Consider the following 20,560-nt stretch of genomic DNA (forward strand, 5'->3'; position numbering starts at 1 on the left):
AATTCTGGGTGTTATCCTGATACTGACTAAATTAACAGCTGGCATTAACATACATATTGGAGTGACAATTCCTGTGTACAGCAGATTTATCAGTCCCTGTGTTAAACTTAATGTTTCCCATAAAAAATACTAATAAAAAAAACAAAATAAAAATAATCAGTCACCCTATACTAACCTAAAAGTTTGTTGCCATTAAGGTTAACAGGGATGTTATGTTAAACTGAACAACACAACTTCACAAAAAATTAAAAACCTTAATCAAGTATCAACAGCAGAAGGGAGAAGATAAACTTTTTTCAGACTTCGAAATTAATCAGTAACTATTTTGTTAAATTGAAGAATTGTTTGCGTAATTTGTTCAAGGAAACAAGTTTTCTCATTTCAGCTTCTTAAAATGTGAATATCATCAGTTCCTTTCCCCCTCTGTGACAGCAAACTCAATATGTTTGGGTTGGGGACCATAAAAACTTGAGGACTTCATCTTGGGTATTGGGAAATGCTTTTTCACCTTTTCCAGAAACTTTATAGACCAAACAATTAATTGACAATTAATCAACAGATTAACTGACAAAGGAAATACGTGGCTATTCAGTTCAAATTCTAATTGGAACTTGATGTGTACATGAGTGTGTCACTTTAAAACTTGACTCAGCAGTGTTTGTTTGTGTGTGTTACCATGAATGAACATCATCTTAGGGCAGTCTTTGAGGACCAGGTCTGTGATTCCACAGTTAGTCAGAGTAATGCCCACCAGGTTTTTACTCTTCAAAGTCAAAACCTGCAGAACAACATATTTGTTACTGTCATTTTAAACAACAAGGAGGACAAACCATTGTGGTGACCATTACAGTGTACAGGAACTGCACCTAACATGAACCGTAGTGGAGGTAGTGGAGTGGACCCAAAAACATGGGTTTTACAGCAGTATTGTCAGCAATAGATAGACAAACTGTTTATGTTTTCATTAATACATAATGAAGATCAATTATTTATGTTGCTGCTGACAGTATTTGCTCTATTACTTGACACAAAGCCTATGTCCACAACGTATTAGAATGCATTATAAAGTACTCATGTATTATACTGTGCTTAAAGTGTTGTATGATCATAGCACTGATGATTATTCAAGATGTGTTCAGGACTGGTCATAGTTTGTACTGTGTGCTACTTCCCAACTTAAAATTTGACATATGACAATCTTTTGCATGCTGTTCTTATACTGACCTAATTTTATTTCTTTCACTTTACTGAGAGCAAACAATGACCGATTATAGTGACGAACAGTGTCTATTCTCTACTTTTACTTAAAGCATCCAATCAACATAAACTAACTTAATAATCATAATTCATTCTTGACATTGGATTAGAAGCTCATCCACAATGTGTTTTAATGCATAACAGACATAAAAGTTGTAGAAAAATGATGTCAACAGAAACCGAAGTGGACAGTTTGTGTACCTGTATGTGATCATCCTCTGTGACGGGGTCTGAAGTGCTGGTTGATTTATCAACCTTTCGTTTTCTCCTCACTGAAACTCGAGGTCTGGTTCGTGTAAGCTCTGTAAAATGTGAAGCACCAAAGTCAGTTCAGTGGACACCAACTGCCTTAGATCAGGTTTTAATGATCTTTACATTGATTTTGGCTGAGGTGCTTCTCATAAGTCTTACGACTCAATTACACGACTGAGATAATAATTAATTCAGAGCTCTACTGGAGTTGTTCTAGGACTCCATGAATTCCTGTAAATGTTCAAAAGATTATCCAAGATTTACCAATTGCAGCTTTTATTGCATTTCAGAAAATGTCTGTGCTTTTCTGAAAGTGGGGTTGGTCACTCAGGTCTTACCTGTCTCAGGAACCAGGGACACAGGAGACATACGTGTGCAAGATCGCGTCAAAGGCCGCCTGGGAATGAAATCCTGCTCTCTGTCCTGACTCGGTTGCGAACCAGTAGCAGATGGCCTCACTCCCTGTACAGGAGGTGGTACTGTTCTTCTAGATGCCTGGTTACTAGCAGCACCTCTGAACCCCAGACCATCCACGCTGCTAGGACCTGGACTTTGCTTCAGCCCACTGTCTCTCATTGAACTGTTCCCAGTATGTGTTCCAGATCAGAAGGCCCCCTCTGTGCTGTCAGTAGTCATGCCTGCTGCTTCCCTCTGTCAGCAGTAGTGGATGTGGACCTGTGGGCCATCCCTGTCACCACTATACCACATCCACTAAACATGCCCTGGACATGCCTTCCGCAGGTCCAGTCCCTGCTCACCGACCCAGTTCCTGGCCTACCCCTGTCCTTCCGGTACTCGGTCCTGGCCCAGTATCTGCCCCAGGCCTTCCACCTGTCTCCCCAGACTCAGTACTGACTCCTTTACTGCTTGTCCTGCGGTTGTTCTCTGCAGCCGCCTTCATGTCAGCCTTGATCTGTTCACTGTTCACCTGACAGCTCTTCTCACAGCTGCTCTCTGGCACTGGAAGCTTCGGCTGCTCCACAGACACGAAAGCTGGTACGGCAATGTTATTACGCCGCAGGGGAGTCTTTCCTTTACCTGACAAAACACACATTGGATACATCGTTATAGAAGTTCTGTTCATTTCTGTTGAATCTCGAAGGAAACAATAAAAATCAATCAACTACTTTTTTTTAATAATGCATGTCTAATTATTTTACTTTATTTTATTAATCCAGTGAGCCACAATGAAGTTAAATCTCCTTTATAAGAGCATCCAAGTGATTGAAATCAAAACACATTGAACATATAATCATCTTAATTTCCTTAACTGCAGTACCATTTCTGTAATATACTGACTGTCTTGTCCATCATGAAGGTGTCTTTTGAACAGGTAGTACAAAAAGACATATGAGGGATCGCCTTGCTGAACATGAATATGCCATTACAGTTATGAGTTACAGTAACACCATGGCTGGAGTCTTCAGTGAGTCTCACACTGATAATCATTCTTTGTGTACAAAAAGAAAGTGAGTATGTTTAACCACTGACAGAATACACTGACAGAATACAAACATAAACGTGCCCACACTTGAAAACCCTCAGCCTTCAGTCCATGCCAAAGTTTTTGCACATGTGGACAGACAGACTAATGAAAGGAAGACGAACTGATGACAATATCCTGTGGCGAGGGCCGAGGGTAAAAACTGTACCATAGTTTTAGATTTACTACAAGGTGTCACTGTTACTACAATGAATGTAACAAGGATTTACACTTCACTTATTTTTGATATGATGAAGATGTTGTTGGTAATTTTACCCCAAGGGCAGCGAAAGGCAGTTAGACAAAGTATTGGATGAATACACATGCATGCCATACTTTTCAGATTTTTATTTGCAAAAAAATCTTGAATGCTACATGTCATTTTCCTTCCACTTCACAATTATGTGCTACTTTGTGTTGGACTATCACATAAAATCCCAATAAAATACATATATGTTTGTGGTTGTAATGTGGCAAAATGTGGAAAGTTCAAGGGGGTGAATGCTTCTGCAAGGCACTGTAGCTAAATGTTCCATCTTTGGTATATTTGTTTGTAGAGGTGATGAAGACTATTTAGGGTTGAAACATGGAGTCTTTTAAGGGTTTTTAAACCAGCCAAATATAAGTTTTTTATTTTATCTTCCTCCTTCCTTTATTTCAGAAGTGCTTGGATTTTCTCCCATTTTCACTGACATTGCATATATTGCATTCAGGAGTTCTGTATTTTAGGCCAATGTGTCTGAGTGCTGCTTTATGAGCAGTCAAAGAGCATCTGGAAACACCTCTGATCCCTAATTGCTTGTGTGTGATCGACATCAGACCAGCTCGACACTGAACCATCAGATGAACCCACACGCAGTGCTATACTGAGAGAGACTGTGGCGGTACCTGCAGAACAAGAGGCAGGCTGAGGGGAACAAGAAGTTGGCATCAGCCTTGAAACCAGACCCTCCTCTTCTTCACTGTCTGAATCTGAAATGACCAGAGGGGGCTTGGGGGCACTGGCGCCAGTGGGCCTGTACCGATGCACAACACCGCTGGGACCTACAAAGACATTTTAGTAAACAGTAGGGTCATAATCTGTCTTCACTTCTATAATCCATCAGAAAAAGTAATCAGAACAAAACCTGCTCGCTCTTCATCTGCTGGATGTGATGTAGTAGGATGACTGGGCCCTGGGGTCACGCCAGCTTCTACACCCATCGCCTTTCCTTCTGGTCCTCGAACCACAATCTGAGGGTCAGCCTCAATGTTCTCTTCCTCCAACATCACCTCCTCTTTTTCCTCCTCTTCTTCTTCCTCTTCTTCATCATCCTCCTCCTCCTCCATCCCATTCACCTCCACTGGTGCTGCCAACACAAGCACACCACTCAAGATGATCAGACAGCCATGGTCTTAATTAGAGCTCAGCTACACAGCCAAAAATGTCAAGCTAAAGATTTTCAGGTCTGTATTAATAAAATATAAATGTCAAATCAGTATTTCTTTTCAGTTTAAAAACTGATTATAGGTTCTGTATGAAAGGAACCTGATAGCTAATTGTGGTTTTAAATTATTTGTTAAAGACTTATATGATGTAAAAGATGCAAGTAGATGAAAACAGTGGAAAAAAATGAATCAAAATGAAAATAACAAAGACAAAAATGATATAAGATGCAGAGTTTACTCAAAGGTTTAGAATATATTAATTTAATAATAATTTAACAACCTACGTACTCAATCTATCACAGATAAGGTTTCACTAATGGTAAAACAACTATTAAAACGCAATAATCCTTGTCCTCCAAGATTTCTACTTTTTAATAAGTGAAAAAGTAGGTGGAGCTTACTAATATCCCTGCCCAGTCACACAACACTTTGCTCCTCCTGCTCACTGATACCTTGCCTACCCAGAGATTAATTTTTGCCGCGTTTCCACTATGTGGTACTGGCTCAATTCAACACAACCTTTTTGCATTTTCGCCTTACACAAAACGGACCTGGAATCTGGTACCCGGTACCATTTTTTTGGTATCACCCTCACCGAGGTTCCAAGACTGGGAAGCGGACACTAAAACTTGACTTGTATAAGCACTGCAGACCACTGAGGTGGTTCAGAGAGTTGTCTCTGGACCCGCGTTTTCCAAAAAAACGATGCAGAAGTGACAGTAATAAATAGCGGGTAGGTTAATCCACATGATGACAATCCCCAAAACTACACCATGGTTGGTCAAGAAGGTTCAGATGTAAAAATTCAGCATGAGCTTGACGAGACAACACGCAACAAGCAAGTTTATCAGCAACTCTCTGGGCAGACGACATGGAAGTAACATGCCGCATTGCTATAACATCCAGGTACTCTAAAGTCGGTAGTATTCTGTAATGGAAACGGTCGCCAGGAATAGTACCTGATACCCAAGTCAAGCCGAGCCAAGTCAAGCCATGTAGTTGAGCCATGTAGTGGAGTCAATCTTTTAAAACAACTTTTTAAAAATTTGTAAAAATGCAAAAATCGAGAGAAAAGCACATGTAAAAAACGTGTCAAATTAGAAAATAATCAGTTGATAGTGTCTGAGAAATTGGTTGGACAAATTTTCCAAGCTGAAATTTTTAAATACTTGTAAAAAAAAAATGAAATACCAAATTGAAATTGAAATTCAGCCATCAAACTGTTGTAACTGCACCTTCACCAAGAATCAGGGAATAGTGTCCAAGAAGTGGATGGAAAAAATCTCAAATGGATAAACAGAAGGACTAAAAGTATTCCTGGTATATCTATATAAAAATGATGGTCTGTATCAAACACTACTTTGTGAATGACTCAACACCAGCATCTTGTGCTTATATTTGAGTCCAGGTCATCCTAAAATTTATGCACATCCTCCTTGTGCAAAAATGCACATAACTCATTTCTTGTTGCTCTGTTAGTGGACTGCAGGTGGGACTTGCCATTATGTTGCTGTTGTCTTTGGTTATTATTATTGACAGGTGGTGGAGCAGGAGGTAGGTTGGCCTCATTGTTGTGGTGGTGGTGGTTGTTGTTGTTGTCATTGTCATTGTTGGAGTTCTGGTTGCTAACCAATGCGGACGACACACCAATGCCAGTTCCCGCACTGAGGCCCACCCTGGCACAGCCCTGAAACACACATTCACAGAACACGGCTTAGATGGAATGTCGAATTTAAAATCTGTGTGTTTAGAATAAAGACAATCCACCAAAAGGAAGCTGGTAAATTACAGTCTGTTTCAGAAACTTAATATCCATCCATTCCTGACAAGACTTATGCAAAGTATGTAGCAAAGACTTTGAAGGAACTTATTTAAAACATAAGGTGCTGCACACTTTTAATCCCCCTCAGCCAAATATACGGCAAGATTTTACTGCTCTATAATTTAGATTAGATTGTCTTTGTGTAAAACTTATTACATGCATATTTATGTTTGAAAGCACCCAGATATTTTAACTGCGCAAGGCACAAGGCCATTGGACCTTGAAAAAGTATGTCAAGGGTGACCTATTTTCAATAGCCTTCTGCTCCATTCCAAGATGCATCCATAGTATAAATTTGGTGCAGATGCATTTTTCAGATAATGTGATTATGTCGTTGAATGGACAGACAGACAGACGACAAAACGATTACAATACCCCTTCGGCCAGAAGTTGGCTGAGGGGTAAAAAGTACTTAGTGTACTTTGGCACAGTTTTCATACATATTCTGGTGTGTTTATTTGCATTTTAGAGCATAGTCCCTGTGAAATAAACAGAGATAAACATTATACTTTCCTATTCAGAGCTTTTCCTCCCCTTATTTCTATAGCCCACTCCAGCACTGTTGCTGTATCATCCTCATTTGTTCACTACCAAGCAGGAATTGAGTGTGAACAGTCTTTAACATTAGCAAGCAAGTGACGTTACATTATTTAGCTCTATATATTAAAATACACTTTTGCTTGTAGGATTATGGACATTTTTTGGATTGTGAACTACTTATCCTTCCTAAGACCACTTAGGTACTAAACACTGCAGACTGGGAACACACCACAAAACTTGGAGTTTTACAGATGCTCTCCTCAGTGATCTAGCCATCACAATTTAGCCTTTGTCAGTTACTCATCCTCCTATTTTGGGGAAAAAAAATGTTAACATAGTGCCAAATATATCCAACTCACTGATAGGTACCACTGGAACCAGGTAATTAACATTACTACGTCATTTGTCAGTGGTAAAAGTTGACTGATCTATATTACTGTGTATTAATATACTGTATACCTTTGGTGGTTCTCTGAACATCTGGTCCAGACAGATAAACTCCAGACTGGGTACTAACTCTATGAACTGGGAGAAGGACTCCAGTTTGATTGCGTGACAGCGAACTAGAGTGAGATCAACCAGACGGTTCCATCGGGACTGATCTGAGGATACAAACATAGGACAGGAATAGGAAGATCAAATATGTGTTCACACACAGCCACTTCATTTATCTTATATTTTTAGCAGGACTGAATTGGAGTGTTAAACATCTGTGCGCCTTTGAAATAACACCTTTAATCATCAAAGAAACACATCCACACAAAACTCACATCTTGTTTTAACAGAGTTTTACATCTGAAAAGCCTCTCTGCAGTACCTGTGATCCAGTGATGAGGGTTATGCAGGTGTGGGCAGTTATAGACGAGTAGATATTTGATGTTAGTGAAAACCTCATTCACCACCTTGATGCCAATATCAGTGATGATTCCTGGGTTCTCGATGACATCAGCCAAACCATACTTCACCAGCTCAGAATGACTCATTTTACCTGCACATACAAACAGAATGCAAATTCATACAGACTTGTATCCTATAATAAAAACATTTGCTGCCAACATAATGGAGGCCTGGACCAAAAGGCAAATTCAGTTTGTTCAAATTATGATTGGCACTATACAAATCAAACTGAGAGAATGATGAGTGAATACTTGCAGAGGTGTTCTGATGGTCTGATCAGGACCTCAGATGGCCTCATTCATCAGTCCTTGCTTTGAGTAAAAAAATTGTCTCAAAGCCTACTTATGCTGTTTTTCAGACATTTACTAGTGTTTTCTGATTAGGAATTTGTCATGAGTAAGAACAGAATCGAAACACACAATTGAGCACTGATGTGTCACGTGTCGTAAAAGTTACGAAATGTGATGGCCATTTTAAAATAAATCACCACTACACAGACACCAGAGTGATGAGGCCTTGTTAGGAAACTAAAACAACATCAGTCAACATAAGTACTGAAGAGCCTCTAACCAGCCCCACTAACTGTGTCAGTACTCCTTGGGCTTTTCAGAGCAGATGGACCTATCGCATGATCACAGACATCAATCAGCCATACTTGCCCATGTGCAGTGGATCCACTGCAAAGTGTATCCCTAAAACATTGCATGTTTTTAGAGCATGATTGCCTTGAATGACTAAGAACATCTATTCATTATTTTATACCCATTAATGAAAACAATCAATATGACAGATTTTTTCCTGCAGCAGCTCCTCTACTTCGTAACATTTCTTATATTTGGACTCTAGTGCCACACTGCCATCCAAGAATTCTTGGCTTAAATCTATGTGAGCAAATGGCCTTGCAATCTTATGCCCTTTCATGAGGACTGGCAAGTATTATTCACACTAATCTGGAGCAATGGGCCATCAATTCCTAAAAAGAAAAAGAGAAAAAAAAAGAAAAGAAAAACTTTTTTGACTTCTGCTCCCTTCATCTCTTACCATTTCCTGTCTGTATCTCTACTGCCCTTACAGTATGCAACAAAGACGACATGTCAAAATAATGTTTGCGACAGGTGAAATAAATAAATACAGAGTGGACCCAGGAAGTGGCTAATGTTCTCTCAGCCGATGGAAACTAACATTGTAACAAGAATTCATCCACATAGCCCAGGTGAAGGGTTTCAAACTGAGGGAACTCCAGCTCGGCCATCTTGAGAGCAGAGAAGACTCCATCTTTAGTCAGTGAAGGCTGAATACGCAGCTCATGAAGTCTGTTAAAGACACAGAGATCCTTTCATTATATTTATGCATGTATACAATACCTATTAGAACATCAGATGAACTCTGAATTGCATGACTTTTCTATTTGTTTTTTCAGAAATGGTTTGTCTGGGATTTATGCTACATGTACTGACGTTTCTAAGAGTTAAATAAGACTGATACAGCCTCACAAATGTTATCTCAACAAAGAGAATGAGAACACATTCAAAATAACAGGTGTACAGTACAGGCCAAAAGTTTGGACACACCTTCTCATTCTTCGCATTTTCTTTATTTTCATGACTATTTACATTGTAGATTCTCACTGAAGGCATCAAAACTATGAATGAACACATGTGGAATTATGTACTTAACAAAAAAGTGTGAAATAACTGAAAACATCTCTTATATTCTAGTTTCTTCAAAGTAGCCACCCTTAGCTCTGATGACTGCCTTGCACACCCTTGGCATTCTCTTGATGAGCATCAAGAGGTAGTCACCTGAAATGGTTTTCACTTCATAGCTGTGCCTTGTCAGGGTTACTTTGTGGAATTTCTTGCCTTATTGATGGGGTTGGGACCATCAGTTGTGTTGTGCAGAAGTCAGGTTGATGCACAGCTGACAGCCCTATTGGACAACTGTTAGAATGCATATTATGGCGAGAACCAATCAGCTAAGTAAAGACAAACGAGTGGCCATCATTACTTTAAGAAATGAAGGTCAGTCAGTCTAGAAAATTTCAAAAACTTTGAATGTGTCCCCAAGTGCAGTCGCAAAAACCATCAAGCGCTCCAACGAAACTGGCTCACATGAGGACCGCCCCAGGAAAGGAAGACCAAGAGTCACCTCTGATGCTGAAGATAAGTTCATCTGAGTCACCAGCCTCAGAAATCGCAAATTAACAGCAGCTCAGATTAGAGACCAGATGAATACCACACAGAGCTCTAGCAGCTGACACATCTCTACAACAACTGTTAAGAGGAGACTGTGTGAATCAGGCCTTCATGGTCAAATAGCTGCTAGGAAACCACTGCTCAGGAGAGGCAACAAACAGAAGAGATTTATTTGGGCCAAGAAACCCAAGGAATGGACATTAGACCAGTGGAAATCTGTGCTTTGGTCTGATGAGTCCAAATTTGAGATCTTTGGATCCAACCGCCGTGTCTTTGTGCGACGCAGAAAAGGTGAACGGATGGATGCTACATGCCTGGTTCCCACCGTGAAGCATGGAGGGGGAGGTGTGATGGTGTGGGGGTGCTTTGCTGGTGACGCTGTTGGAGATTTATTCAAGATTGAAGGCAACCTGAATCAGCATGGCTACCACAGCATCCTGAAGTGATATGCCATTCCATCCGGTTTGCGTTTAGTTGGACCATCATTTATGTTTCAACAGGACAATGACCCCAAACACACCTCCAGGCTGTGTGAGGGATATTTGACCAAGAAGGAGAGTGATGGAGTGCTGCGCCAGATGACCTGGCCTCCACAGTCACCGGACCTGAACCCAATCGAGATGGTTTGGGGTGAGCTGGACCGCAGAGTGAAGGCAAAAGGGCCAACAAGTGCGAAGCATCTGTGGGAACTTCTTCAAGACTGTTAGGAAACCATTTCAGGTGACTACCTCTTGAAGCTCATCAAGAGAATGCCAAGAGTGTGCAAAGCAGTCATCAGAGCTAAGGGTGGCTACTTTGAAGAAACTAGAATATAAGAGATGTTTTCAGTTATTTCACACTTTTTTGTTAAGTACATAATTCCACATGTGTTTATTCATAGTTTTGATGCCTTCAGTGAGAATCTACAATGTCAATAGTCATGAAAATAAAGAAAATGCAAAGAATGAGAAGGTGTGTCCAAACTTTTGGCCTGTACTGTACATGCAAGGGTAACATAGTATTGTTTAATATCTGGATAATATGTCTGGATACAGATCACAATTTTAAAATCAAATGTAAAAGGATGGTGGTTAAAGGCAGTCCAGTCTCTGTAGATATAAACAGCTCATTCTAGGGTAACAAATACAAAATTCTGGTTTTCATATGATTCTACACTGTTGAAAACATAATTATGTATACTGAATATTCCTCTTAATTTCGCCTTAATTTGACACAATGGATGTTTACAACTGTTGTATTTCCCACTAAAACCCTTCATATTGACATTCTGTCGGACACAGCATGCTGAGTTGCCGATTGACTGAGGACCTGCGAGCAGCAGTGATGATGAGGTAGCCCAAGTCCACTTCCAAAGCATTTTTACAAGCACCGAATACAATGGTGTGAAGATTCCGAAATCCCCCTAAAAAACACACACACAAAGAGCAACAAAGACTTAAACATGATAACATTATCAAAGGCCCCAAAGCCAAAATGGCTTAGACTGGTACCCAGGGCCACAGACCCTCTTCTATTGTCATCAACATCATAGTCCTGTAAAGAGGACATTGAGCCTTTTTGGGATTTATCCAGTGGAACTCAGAATTAATTGTCAGAACATAAATATATTTACATGGTCTGTAGTATCCGTACCTGATAACTGACACATAATATTTTACATTATCCCAGTTTCTTTACCAGCTACTAAAGGAGTCTGAAAAATGGAAATTATCAAAATACAAATTTTTTGTATAAAGATAATACCTTGCCAATCTTTCCCTTTGTCTACTTAAAACCCGAAATTATTATACACTATTTATTCATACTTATACTATTGGTTTTAATGTTCTGATATTGTTTTTATTCGAATGCTTCAGTAAATAAATAAGACATGTTTTCCTCAAACATTGCTTCCTTTAAGTTCATTACTGAGTATCAATTAATATCCCACTGACAAGAGTGAACTAATAATGTAGAGCTTTCCACATTCCTAAAGAACACAAAATTTCCTTTCGGAAGTTCTTTGTCTGTTCATGATCAAACCATTAGATGAACATCATCTACCATAACCACTGCACAAATCACCGAAACAAGCAAAAAGTAGGTGAAGCTGCCCATGCCCCACTGTACAAAACTTTGCCCCACCTGCTCACTGTTACCCTGCCAAGTGAGGGATTAATTTTGAATTTTAAATTAAAGATAACTGTAAACTAGATTAAACTAAATTACTGTCCTTCTTGGTTAGTTTTGTCAAAATAAGGCAAGCATTATTCTGTCCATGTCTTAACTTTCAATCTGATTGCACTTTGTCTGCTGAATTGAGTGAATAGTCTTGGAAAAGTCAGTTGGACAAATGTTTTAAGTTCAATTTTCAAAAGTCTGTAAAAAATCCAGCAATCTAAATTAAGCCATCAAACTGCACAGCACCTCTCCTAGCAGTAAAGGAAACGTGCGTTGACTTTGAAAAGAATTGGGTGAATAGTCTTCGAGAAATCAGTTAGACAATTTTTCTGAGTTAAAATTTTCAAAAAATTTGTAAAAAAAAAAAAAAAATCCATGGACAGACGCAAAGACGTACTTCCATCCAACGGGCAGGTGGGGGTATAATAAAAATCTGTTCCAACACTCTACTTGATGATGTGCTGATCCCACATATCAGGCTCTCCTCACCTGACCTCCAGCTGTCCTCCACCACATGCTGGATTAGTCCTCCCAGGAAAGGAACTCTGACCAGCTCCAACTGCTCCAGGTTCCGAGCCGAGGCTAAACCAGTGACCAGAGGAACGTATTTGAGGGAGTTAGTTGGTCCTGCGCAGTTCCGCATGACAAAAGTCCTCAAGCTCACACACAGGAAATCCTTAAATGGCTGGGGTTTGGTCAGACGAACCCATTTGAGATAAAGGTGGCGCAGCATGGACACACAGGGGATCTCTGGGACGTTCACACCTACAACAAATAAACACTGGGATCATATATGTTCAGCTTTGGTCATTTGAAACACAGAATGGGCCCACAGATTCCTCCTATGGACACACTTATGGCCTGCATGGCTCTGAGTTACTCTCCAAACATCACTCAGTAGGAGCAGTCCCTTCACTGGGTTCTTCTACTCACCCACTAGATGTAACGTCTGTATTTTGGCAGTAATGGGGATGGTCAGTTTGTTCTCAGCAGGGATGGGAAAAGCTCCATTCCGATTGCGGAACTTTCCCAGTATATGAACCTGTGGCATGTAATTCCAGATGGCCTCCACCAGCTCAAGATGGGACGTCTCCACACCCTGAAAAAACAGAAGACCTTATTTCAAGGTACACTCTCTAGTTTGTGTCAGAAGTCAGATACACTTTGTTTTCTTTGCACACACTAATATATTACTCTTCATTTGAGAACCTCACAAACTCAGAAAAGGAATTTTATATCAGAAATACGGAGCCCGAAAAGTTATAGAATGTAATTTTTTTTTCACTGAAATGCTTGGTGTTACAAGTATATGACCCCTCTGAAATTTCCCAGTTTTCTGCATGAATTGGTCATAAAATGTGATCTGATCTGCATTGAAGTCACCAGTATTAACAAACATAATATGTTAAACCTAACACCACACAAGAAATTATAACATTTGATGTCTTTATCCAGCACAGTACTGCAGGGAAAAGTTAGTTAAAGTGAAATAATTAGAGTAAAGAATTCCCAAACCTGAATTCTAATAAACAAAATGAGATTTGAGCCATGTATGGAGCCACTCTGACTCTCTTGGAGCTGCTCTTAAAAAAAAAAAAAAAAAAAAAAACATTCAACCCTCTTGAGTTCGTTGTTTACAACATGCATCTGCTCATGTGAACCATGACTCACAAAAAACAGCTCTCTGAAGATGTTCAGTCAAGAATTGATTTGAATGTAATTGGAAGGAATTGCAAAGGAATCTCAAAGTCTTTAAGGATTTACCAGACCACAGTTAGATAAACTGTCCACAAATGCAGATGATTTAATACTGTGACTACTCTCCCTAGAAATGGATGCCCAGCCAAGCTGACTCCAAGGGCACAACACAGAATGCTCAGTTAAGTTAAAAAAAGAACCCTGAAGTAACAGCTAAAGGCTTAAAGGAATCATTGGAACATTTCATGAATTTTCCAGGCATGGAAATTCCATGACTTCTCCGGGTTTTTCCTGACTGTAGGAACATTGTGCATCAGAGTCATGGTACTGACCAGCAGAGCCATGGTACTAACCAGCAGATTGGGGCAGGCTTGTAGTGCCTCCAGTACACCTGGTATACTGAAGGCCTCATAGCCACGGACTCGTCTCCGCTCTAGGAATCGAGGGTGGAGGCCATACAGCTGTTCCAGATCTGGCATCTTCTTTAACAGGAGCAGAAAGCTGCCGTCTGTGAAACCTGGAGCACAAAACACAATCATAGCTTTTCCTGCTGCTCCACTGCCTCTGGACAATTGTAGAGATTCTGTGCAGTAGAGCATGATTTGGTCAAAAACATCACATTACAATTGTTATGAAAAATATATTTATATTTGTCATACATGGCTTTGTCTAAATATCATAGACGCATTCTCTTGTTTTATTTATTTCAGTGCAAATGAAACTAATCAGATGTTAAAACCTGACAAAAGACACAATATGGACAGAAGTATTGGGACGCACTGAATTCAGGAGCTTCCTGCTAATACAGTAGGGCTACAAAATCATAATGACAAATGTCATACTATAATTTTATATTCCAGTTAACATCATTTCAATAAAGATTTTATTATGTCTTCAGGGTTAATGTTACATTGTCATTTACAATTCTTACAAAATGCATGAAGTGTTTATTTTTACTTAATTTTACTCAACTTTGATTTTTTTCATTATAATTGTTTTACATGTTCTACCTCTACATTTCTGAAATATTTATCATGTTCAATAATTTTAAACCGCAAGAAAGAGATTGGTTTCTTTAGCTCTCATTCAGGAAGAAAAATCAGGTTAAAAGAAAAACTGTTTTGACATTTAGTATGTTAATTAACAACTGAAATTAATAATTATTTCATGATAACATTTCAAATCAATGGGTATGGGAAGTCAAGCTGTAGAAGTGATGTTTCCTAAACAATCAAGTTATTAGTGAGAATAGGGCAAAACCACCCTGGAATTAATCATTTTTATTACTTGTCATACAACAGATGAAATTAACAATACTACTGTCTTTTTATGTCTACAAAACTCAAAATATACCATGTATTATGGTGATACTGGATCAAGATAAAAAATGTAAATGAACTGTCGTGCCATTATTTCTCTACACAAGTCACTTAAGTAAAAAAAAAAAAAAAAAAAGTGAGGTTATACAGAAATAATCATACAATGGGTTTTAGGCAGATGAATGGAGACAATTTTCACGATTATTTGATAATAACATACAACTGTAACAAGGACATTAAATATTTGTTCCACAACCTACTACACCAACAAACCATTCTAAAGGTGTTCACTGCTGCACTGAAAACTTTTCAGCTCATTGTCTTTGCCACGTCTATGTCTGTGTCCCAGTCTGATAACGTGAATGGTAGGGGTGGTGTTTGTGAGGAGCCTTACCTGAAGGCATATACTCCCACCAGCGCCCAGCACACAGATCCACCACTCTGACCACTCGCAGGTACAGCGACACAGCCTCCCGCAGCTTCCTGGACAAACACTCCATACACATGATATCCTTCATGGGCAGGTACCTACAAGACAACATAATGTTCAAACCTCACTTTCATTTTCAAGCCCCTGTGTGTACCTCAGGCTCACATCATGCCAATGACATCATCACCATCTCAGAAATCGGTTTTTAAGTCTAATCTAATCAAACCTGTGAACACCTGTGACATCTGATGAGCATTTCATTTTATCTCAATAGTTGTTATTCTTGGCAGTTTTATACTGTAACTTAACAGTGTACTGCACGATGTACACTTGTGTTGTATATACTGTATTGTCTTGTTTCTATGTTTAGCCTGTTTTTAAATGTTGAGGACTACAAATGGAAAATAGCTTCCAGCTAAATCTGGCATATTTACACTAAGTAATGTTTTTTTTGTACTGAGTGTTCATTAATATGCATTGTCATCATCAAAGAAAGAAAGAAAGTTTGTTCAGTCAGATATGAAAGTTACACCACAAAATCACTCGTATGTTCATTAAAAACATCACTGAGATACTTTTAGTGATTTTAAAAGTAGGCCCCATGCTACTTTTCAATATGCTATCCCATCATGACATTGCAATGCTAATGGACTATCTATTCAACAGCCTTAGTTCTGTCAAATGTGGGAAGATTTTGACAAGAGCTTCAAGGCTTCACGTTGCTATTGGAAAGGACTGTCTGACAGCAAAGGAAAAAAAAGCAAGAATATTCTACATAGAGCACTAGTCATTTATCTCAAGCTCTGTTGAATATACAGAATACAGACAAAAATACACATTTAACACCTAGGGACTAAATAACATCAAACCAAAAAATATTGACTGAAAAGATGTTGACTCAAGCCTGGGTGTATTACTAGAGATCCGCCCAGAATTAATCTTTAAAAGCGAATATAATAATTGTTTCTGAACAGTTCACAGAGGCAATAAGTGATTTCTGTACAACTTTCATGACGTAGAGTTATCCAAAATTCAAGGAGACTTCAAAACAGGTACTGTCATGTTGAGTTGTTTTCACCTGTAAAATTCAGATATCTACCCTTTAACCACCTTCCACCAATAAATGGTGGACATGTGCCCCTTCAGTCCTTACACCATTTCAGGGCCTGTTTCTACTCATAGTGAAGAAGGAAATAGAGCTTGAAAGGTGTGTTCCAGAACTGGTTTATTAAGTAAGTAAAGTTTAATTCTTTAAGCAAAGTTTATTCAAAATCAGAGGTAAGGACTTAAAGAGTGCAAAGTGCATCCAATAATTGATTTGATAATTCCTAATTTTTCAGCTGTTTTTGGTCCACACAAGGAACTCTCCCAGGATGAAATGACTATTGCATTCAAGGGAAGGTCAACCTTGAAGCTGTACAACCCCAAAAAACCTAACAAATATGGCCACAGAGCATCTGTGAAGCCAGCTCAGGGTATGTATTACAGTGGTCAGTCTACACAACACAGTGCAGATGAGGCTGATGATTTAGGCACCTCTTGTTTTATTGTTCGTCAGTTAACGGCCCCATACACAAGGAAAGGACATGAGGTATACATGAGTAGGTACTACACTTCAACAGCAGTAGTTAACAAATTAGCAACTAACGGAAGTGGAATTTGAGGGACACTGAAGTGTAACAGGAGAGGGATGCCAGAGGGTCTGACACCAGCCCACCTAACTTTGAGAAGGGGAGATAACCCAGTGTTTATGTGACATGGTAAACTGCTGGCTTGTGCATGGAACAGAACAAAACATCTCACTATGCTGTCATCTATTCATGGCAACACGTGTGTTCAGAAACAGATTAATTCAAAGGAAAGCGTGACTGGTTTGGAGACATCAAGAAACCAGTGTGTATTGACAGTTTCAACACATTTATGGGTGGAGTTAAAATAGAAAACATAGATCTTTCCACACAGATCAAGGAAATGATACAGCCACATTTTCAGTGAGGTTCTTAGCATCAATGTTGTCAATACTCACATAATTTACAGCAGGTGTGGTCCTGGTTGACACTAACCACTGAAGGCCTTCCTTTAGGATATAATAACTGTTTTGCTAGAGGGCTACTCTAAGAGGGAGGTAAAAAAGAAGGTGGTGGACCTTCAATGCAAGAGAGAGCAATGCCACAGAGGCTCACTGAAAGACACTGGCTTTGTCGTCCTGATGATCGCCCAGATTATGCACTGTGTTCAGATTGAATATGTAAAAAAGGTCATCACCAGACATATATCAGGTGCAGTCAGTGTGGAGTAAATCTGTGTGCTGTGCCTTGCAATTAGGGATACCACACTTTGAAGAACTATACACAATGCCACCTTGACAGATTTGACTACTCCGCTGCTTGGCTAGAAAGCTACTAAAAATTTACTGCATTTTGCTTTCTTCTAATGTTTAAATTCATTTACTTTAAGAATAAGATGACAAAAAAATAAAAACACAAAGAAAACTTACTTGTAAATATGTTCAAAGTTCAATTTTACTGTGACATCATGATATGCAAATTAGATAAATAAATTTACTCCCATCATAAACTTTGGGTCATGTCCAATGTTGTTTTGTCATTTACAGTATGCCTTTATTTCTAACCACTTCCAAGACACATCTTTTTGAGATCTTGATATCTAAAGAAAAAAAAAAGAAAAAAAAAAATCTCTGATGCCTAAAGGGTGAAATATTTATCAATTTCAATGTATACTTTCTCCTCTACTGATTATTTCATCACAATCCAGTCATGTAACTCTACGGAAGCGTATTGCATTCACACAAAAAATTAAATTTGGCTCTGTTTTTCTGAATTAATGAGATAATTATCTCGTAATTATGAGAAAAAATAAGTTTAAAAAAAAAATCGGCGCTGTTTTTCTGAATTAATGAGATACTGTTTTCTGAAAAACATTAAATTCGGCTCTGTTTTTCTGAATTTACGAGATACTGTTTTCTGAACAAAAAAAATTTTTGCTCTGTTTTTCTGAGTTTATGAGATACTGTTTTCTAGAAAAAAAAAAAATTGGCTCTATTTTTCTGAATTTACGAGATACTGTTTTCTGAAAAAAAATTAATTGGCTCTGTTTTTCTGAGTTTATGAGATCCACCTCGACCTGATGGAAAGCTATCTGTTGGGGGGGGGGGGGGGTGAACTGGTACACCAAGCCGCTCCTCCACAGATCTAGTTCTGAGTAATGCTTTCCATCAGGTCCGACAAATAAATTAATACACATTTGCACTCTTCTGCTGTTTATATTTTCTTTAATGCTGGCGAATGTCATTTTATTTGACTTCATTAATGCCAACTCCCATTACCGCATCATGTCCTGTCAGGAAGCCGGGCTACAGGCTCCGAGCGCCGGCTCCTGTCCGGCTTGCACACCGGTGCACTTGGAGGGCTTGATACGTGCGCGAAGCGGGGCTTGGAGGTCGGTAGAGATCGACCGATATGGGTTTTTCAGGGCCGATACCGATACCGATTATTAGTAGTTAGAGGAGGCCAATAACCGATATTTGGAGCCGATATTCATTTGCAGTAAAAGTGTAAAAATCGGTGTGAAAAATTTTGAATAACGCAAACACTGAACTTCGTTTAAATGCCTAAAACATGCTTATTTAATCAAACAAATAGAAAATAATAGCTCCAGAAGCGCATGGATTTCCTAGACTCAGAAGCATCTCTTATAAAGTTGAATAAAAGCTTAAATAAATAGCTCCCTTAAATTTTTCCACAGTAAATAAAGTAAAATTGAAATATAACTATAATGACTTATCTTTGTTTTAAGTTCAAACACAACAAAAATACAGGGAGACTCTTGTAAACTCTTGGGCCACATGCTGACATATGCTCAACTCATAATGCTTCATTTATTACAGCATTTGGGAAGCCTTAAATTGATTTCATAATTAAATTTTATATTTTACCGTGCGATAGCAGGGACCCTGTCATTCAAAACTATGTTGCTACATTATTAATGATTAATATGACAAAAGCTATATAAAAAGTATAATAGTTGCTGTGAGTGCAGTTAAACTCCTGACAGAACACAAACAGCCTTTAGGGCTTTAATGAGCACACACAGGATTTAAAACGTTCCACCATGTTCAGATAAATCACTTCTGAATTTGACTCTCTGTCATCTTCACTTTAATTTTCAGATCATAGGACTAGAAAGCTCACAGCAACATTAGTAGTTGTGAGTTGTAGAGTTCTTCATGTGACTTTAACACAGACACACACCATTACATTACATACCAACACAGTCTCATCCCAAATAGTCAGAAATCGACGCATATGGTCAGAGCCCCATAGCAGCACTATTTGACGCAGAGGGTACCCTTCCGCGTTGAATTTCGACGCAGAAGGGTACACACCGCAGAGAGGCGAAGTTTTCTGGTGTGAGAAGCTCTGGAGAGAAAACACATGTGTCAAAGGTGAACGCAGAAAACTCTTCTGAAACTGTACTAAACATCCCTGTGCTCTACATCTCACAACTACTACTAATGTTTCAGAAGAACGTCAGAGCAGAGTAAACATTAGCGGCAGCTCTGCTAACTCATATTACCTCCTGACATGTCTGTGAATTAGACTGCTGATAATATGGAGATGGAAACAGTCTGTGATAGAAAAGCATGTGTGTGGGATTAAGAGAGAGCGCCGAAAAAGCTCAGTTCACTTGTTTTAGGGAAGCACGCTGAGGTGGAGTCTGATGAGCTTTTACTAGAACATTAGTTCATCAGTCTGGCTGTAAACGCTCTATGTATTAGTAATGGGGAAAATGTATGTAGAGCACAGTCTCATCCCAAGTCAGTCCCAGTCTGTGTGTGAGGACAGCTTCCACGTTAACCAATCAGAGGGCACAGAGTGGATAGTGCAGGAGAGAGAGAGGAGAGAGAGAGAGAGAGAGAGAGAGAGAGAGAGAGAGAGAGAGAGAGAGAGAGAGGAGAGAGAGAGGAGAGAGAGAGAGGAGAGAGGACAGAGAGAGAGTGAGAGGAGAGAGAGAGAGAGAGAGAGAGAGGAGAGAGAGAGAGAGAGAGGGGCGCGGCTG

The 20,560-nt window shown here is 39.2% G+C and overlaps 1 protein-coding gene across 1 annotated transcript in view; it reads right to left on the minus strand.

The window, feature by feature from the left end:
* fbxo38 (F-box protein 38) overlaps positions 1 to 20,560 on the minus strand; it is a 33,245-nt gene that overhangs the window by 9,321 nt on the left and 3,364 nt on the right. The window contains 16 exon segments of the mRNA XM_030145383.1: positions 676 to 778; positions 1,459 to 1,559; positions 1,848 to 2,144; positions 2,147 to 2,237; positions 2,240 to 2,547; positions 3,881 to 4,036; positions 4,120 to 4,341; positions 5,921 to 6,107; positions 7,242 to 7,384; positions 7,600 to 7,770; positions 8,862 to 8,992; positions 11,183 to 11,276; positions 12,524 to 12,799; positions 12,968 to 13,133; positions 14,086 to 14,249; positions 15,446 to 15,579. Coding sequence (XP_030001243.1) covers positions 676 to 778; positions 1,459 to 1,559; positions 1,848 to 2,144; positions 2,147 to 2,237; positions 2,240 to 2,547; positions 3,881 to 4,036; positions 4,120 to 4,341; positions 5,921 to 6,107; positions 7,242 to 7,384; positions 7,600 to 7,770; positions 8,862 to 8,992; positions 11,183 to 11,276; positions 12,524 to 12,799; positions 12,968 to 13,133; positions 14,086 to 14,249; positions 15,446 to 15,579 — 2,744 coding nt within the window.

This window comes from Sphaeramia orbicularis, chromosome 10 (genome assembly GCF_902148855.1).
Source record: "Sphaeramia orbicularis chromosome 10, fSphaOr1.1, whole genome shotgun sequence".
In the NCBI taxonomy this organism is placed as follows: Eukaryota; Metazoa; Chordata; class Actinopteri; order Kurtiformes; family Apogonidae; genus Sphaeramia; species Sphaeramia orbicularis.